The sequence below is a fragment of the Nuphar pumila genome, chromosome 8 (assembly GCF_984573655.1).
Source record: "Nuphar pumila chromosome 8, dmNupPumi1.hap1.1, whole genome shotgun sequence".
Classification (NCBI taxonomy): Eukaryota; Viridiplantae; Streptophyta; class Magnoliopsida; order Nymphaeales; family Nymphaeaceae; genus Nuphar; species Nuphar pumila.
This window is the reverse complement of record NC_143256.1, coordinates 115100313-115105455: the sequence shown is the minus strand read 5'-3', so window position 1 is coordinate 115105455 and position 5143 is coordinate 115100313. Positions and strand designations below refer to the sequence as shown.

General features: G+C 38.5%; 1 protein-coding gene across 1 annotated transcript; it reads right to left on the bottom strand.

Annotated features, from left to right (window-relative positions):
- Positions 1-426: 426 nt before the first annotated feature.
- On the bottom strand, positions 427-4821 carry LOC149830312 (small ribosomal subunit protein uS11y). Its single transcript, XM_090016437.1, has 6 exons — positions 4723-4821; positions 2538-2660; positions 2091-2136; positions 1510-1595; positions 937-1066; positions 427-754 (listed from the first exon to the last, which is right to left on the bottom strand). The coding sequence occupies exons 1-6, from the start codon at positions 4723-4725 to the stop codon at positions 687-689; spliced, it is 456 nt and encodes a 151-aa protein (XP_089872563.1). The 5' UTR covers positions 4726-4821; the 3' UTR covers positions 427-686.
- Positions 4822-5143: the final 322 nt, after the last annotated feature.

Below are 5143 nucleotides of genomic sequence, written 5' to 3'. Positions count from 1 at the left end.
ATAACTTTGTAACAGAGGAGCACAGGAAAATTGCCCAACTTTTATATAGTTGTGGCATCTGTAGAGAGAGAGAGAGAGAGAGAGAGAGAGAGACTTGGACAGCAGTGTACTTCCATCTGAACGCTCCGGTGCCTGGGTAGAGGTGGAGGTTCAGGCTGGGTGGAGCAATCAAATGATTCAAACATTTGATTTTGTCCAAAGGAAAGCAAGGGATAAAGAAAAGGGCCAGATGGTAATTTACCAAGTTTAACTACAGCTGGAACATCGTTAAAACACACGAGTTATATGGAGTGTCTGTTTGAGAATTATTTTCTTAACTCAGGCGCCCATTTGTAAATTATCAAACATTAAGCGGGCATATTTTTTCAAAAAACAAAATAAAGAAATGCCGACAAAAAACATGGATTGCAATTTAGGCAAATCAGGTTGGCCGATACACAAAACACATTGCAATTTAAAATGCTTAAGCAATGTTGAGAAGTAAACAAAAACTTGACTCAATCAATATGGTCTTTCCTAGGTTCACGACAACCAAAAACATTTCCCTTCAGAAATAAAACCCACTGTTTTAATTTGCAATGTTCAGGAAAATGTATCCGAGGAAAAAGGAAAATTGAAGGGATTCACTAATATAAACTCCACGGCCTTCACCTTGAACATATCTGAATAACAAAAGAGTGGAAAGTTTAGAGCCTTCTTCCTCTTCGTCCACCCTTTCTTCTGGTGCTATCTGTAGGAATGGGTGTCACGTCCTCTGTAACAGCCACAAACATAATACCCAAGTAATCATACATAATCAACAGAGTGGGGATTAGATTGAAAAGAATTAAAGATAAAAATGTTCACGTTTCATGGTAGAAATCCTAATCTCAGGTTTTCCAACATCTCAAAACATGAAAAAAACGGAAATATGCAATTCAGCATATTTTCTCATACCTATACGCCCAATTCTCATTCCAGAACGAGCCAAAGCTCGAAGAGCTGATTGTGCACCAGGTCCAGGAGTCCTGGTCTTGTTACCTCCTGTTGCCCTTAACTTAATGTGTAGAGCAGTAATGCCAAGCTCCTGCAAGGGGTAATACAGTGTAAGATTTGATAAGGACCTTGGATCCAAAGAATTTCTATGAAAAGAAGATTTAGGAGAAGAAAAGAAAATGGAAGCAGGTAGACTCTGAGTAAACAAAACATTTAATTAAGATTACTGTGAGTGAGGTTGGCTTCCACAACCAACTTACAGCACAATCAAGTGAACTCATTTGACTCAAATATAATAAATCCAAACAACTTAGCCTGTCCAAAGACTCTGAATAACATGAGGCAGAATTCATGGCAAGACAACCAAGATCAATAAGAGTCATTCAAACTCCATATAACAGCCTACTCAAGCCCCATATAATCATCCAGGACTCCTCTCTTAAACCACTGATCCAATAATATCAACACACCTACCACAGACAATTATGCAATTGCTACAACCAGACAAAGGGCGAGTAGGAAGGAAATCAATACCTTGCATCGCTGAGCTACATCTTGAGCTGCAAGCATGGCAGCGTAAGGGGAAGACTCATCTCTGTCAGCTTTGACTTTCATGCCACCTGTCACGGAATGAACCCACTCTCACTTAGTTAAACATGTCTCGCAATCAAGAATGGCATATCCAGACTGAAGAGAGACCTGAGTTGCTAGAGAATGTCATGCAACACTGGCAAAATACATGGCTGGACTGAAGCAACAGAAAACACAAAAATGTCCAATACATGGGCACGTACTTTGTGCAGGTTCCATGGTAACAAGGGGATGGGCAACAACCTCTTACATTAAGTCCGCTAAAAAGGCCCACAGAACTACCAATGCAATTAGTAATTGTGCACTAAAACACAGAATGAATCACTAGCTCATGACAACGCCATGTCTTGCTACCCGCATAATAGATCTGTGATTCAGTGGTCCAATGTTCACATTTGACTGAGGTTGACAAGTTGGAACTTAATTATGGAATCAGAAAGCAACATGTCATCCAAAGAAGTTTTTTCACATGTACTTGTCACTAAAACAAAAAAAAGAGGGAGATTCATGAAAACAACAAGCACCTGTGATTCTTACAAGGGTTTCCCTTCCAGACAAATCTGTTACATGCTGCAGAATACAGTTCCAATCAATTCATATGAGCATGAGCAAGTAAAAACGAGATACCTTAAACCAGGAAAAATCGAGTTTTACAAACTTGAAAGGACAGCAAACTGGGAAAATATATTAGTTAAAAGAGGTCGGGGTAGGCCTAGGAAGACATGGATGGAGGTGATAGGAAAGGATATGAATGCTTTGAACCTCACCGAGGACATGGCATTGAATAGAAATGATTGGAGGAGAAGGATTCATGTGGAAGACCCAGAATGATTTTCTTTTTTGGTTCATATCGTCGACCCCAATTGTTTTGGGATGAAGGCGTAGTTGTTGTTGTTGTATACAACTTCAACGATTCAATCATCAGGTAGGCCCAGGCCCACGCTTTGGAGAATGAAGGTAAAGGAACTAACCACAAAAGTATCGTTGAAGGAGGCAAAGATATGAGCCACCCCAAACACATGTTCACCCTCCCGAACATTAGGTCCTAGTGTCACATTTTCCTCCTTAACTTCTCGAGTCTTCTTCCTTCCAGACTGCCAACCATCGTCAATATTAGCATTATTGGATGAAAGTATGGTTAATTTATAACATTTAGAAGATAATATAAGCATGTAAAACTAAAGTATTTATATTCCAAGCAAAAGAATACAATTATGAGAGGAAAAATGGAACTAATTAGTTGACTAAAAAGAGCCCTCAATACAGATGCCTAATGGGTTTGATCCCACAGATTAAAGCTCTTCAACCTTTTGGTTGTTCTTAAATGTATCCACTAGAAGTGGTTAAGTTAATTATCTTGACTGGTTTATTTAATGAAGATGATATTGATGTTACAACCAAAATAGTACAATAAAATGTATTATTAAGTCACTATAATAGATCTACCTTTTGTTATTTGTTATTTGTAATTATTTGTTCAAGAATGTTGTTGATTTGAAAACTTATTAATTTTAGGTCAATAAATGTTCCATACAGATATTTACATGAACAGCAAGGAGCACACTCCTCCAGTCAAGATGCTTGCACAAATATGTATGGGGGATATTCTCTATCAGCTATATCATGTATTCACTTCTATGTATGAGGGATATCCTTGTTAAACAATTGTTATAGTTATTACTGCATAAGAGCTTTTTCCTTCCCCTCCTCATTGTTTTCCATGATTTTTCAGTCCAGCAAAACAAGGTCACTCAAGTGGAATAAGGAGAAAAACAGTAAAGAAAAATAGGAAACAAGTGAACACCTTGCACCCTCTACCGCAAACTACTGAAGATTTTCTCATTTAGTCTAGTCACTTTCCACTCTCAGGGTTCAAATAGACTGAACTATCACAAAAGGAATATTTGGTAGACTGGTAAAAAGACAACAATGTCAACCTTTGGCGCATCATCCATTTTCACCATCGCACTCAATCGATAACAGGCTTAAGATGCACTAAAGAAAAATAACACCAGCAATATCCTCGACAGGTAAAATGTAAACATCTAGAATAATGAAACTAGAATGAGAAGGAATTTATCAACAAGCCATTGTGTTTGTAATACAGTGTTTAAATACATGATCTCATTCAACCAGCACCCCACTTGAGGCAAGTGGGAAATATAACTACGGTTTTTTCAAAAATCAATTGAAAAAAAAGGTAAAATGGATTAAGAATAACCCAGGCAAAAGATAATTTCGACTTTAGTACCGGATACACGAAGTGTGAGTGCAAAAGTACAATCACAACAAGAGTGATGAATGCTTCCATAAATGCTACCTAGAGCACAATGTACCATAAAATGGAATAAAATACAAAAATAACTGAAGCTTGAGGACTATGTTGGGATGCATTGACAAGAGAAGCAAGAAAAAGAACAAACCGGTGAAAGGAGAAATCTGGTCCTTCTGAGAACAAACTGTATAACTGGGAAAGAACCATCAATGACGCCCGACACATCCTAACCTATGGTTTTCAGGTCCAAAAAGAAAATGGATCAAGTTTGGGATTATCTTATCCAACACATCCATGAACTAGCCTTCGACTCCCATCAGAACCATCCCATTTAGTTTATAAAAAAAACGCCCACGCAGACTCAAACACGCATAAACACAGATGATGTTACAAAAAATCATTCATTACCACTACCATCAGTGACAACCGAAACAACAAAAAAAACCATAAACCATACAATCAGAACCATATTGAACTCTCATTCGCGCGAATTTCCCTAATTGATACAGCACCCACCTCCAAAACCACCAGCAAAAAGGCCAACAATCCATCACTACAATTGAGAATCCTATCGCTTTCGCCATATATACTCCAAAATACCAAAAAAAACACAAACAAAAAGAATTTTCAGCAAACATCAGTTCCATAGACATGCGTCCTCCGGATCAGATTCATCCTCGCAAGACCCAATCTTTTAAAAAACATATAAGCACCGAAAAAACGAAACCAAGAACCATTGCTCTAGGCTCTTCCCTCTTCCGACACCAAAACAGAAACCTCCAAGTTATCAACACTCCGAAGCAGTGCAGAATCGCAACAAAATCAGAGGATAAGAGGATTCAATAGCAAAGAGAAGATCTAGAAGACGAAGAATAACTCACCATTTTCGTTCCTCTTGTTGGAGAGCTCGGGAACCCTGGGCGATGGCGTGTCTCTCTCTCTCTCTCTCTCTCCCTCCCTCAAAACCCTAGATGCGAGACACCTGCTGCTTTAGCACTTTAGATACATAACTTCTGAAGGTTAGGGTTTCTCTTACGATATTACCGAAACAGCCATTTTATTTATTACATATGACTTCTTGCGGGTAGAAAATAGATCGGACTCGGCGGGAGATCCGATTCGAACGCCTGACATGCCATTATGGAATGTGGATTTTTAATACGTGATCCGGATATATAATCAGATCCTATGTCACAAAGACACGAAGGGTACGGATACGTGATTGGTAGATGGACAAGGGTTCGAAATTTTTTTAAAAATGAGAGCATAAGGACACGCGCATATATATATATATATATATAT

Coding starts and splice junctions, on each gene's coding strand:
- LOC149830312 (XM_090016437.1), bottom strand. Junction 2,137..2,537: donor CCTTCAACGATACTTTTGTG/GTTAGTTCCTTT, acceptor TGTATTCTGCAG/CATGTAACAGATTTGTCTGG. Junction 1,596..2,090: donor AACCCTTGTAAGAATCACAG/GTGCTTGTTGTT, acceptor ATTCCGTGACAG/GTGGCATGAAAGTCAAAGCT.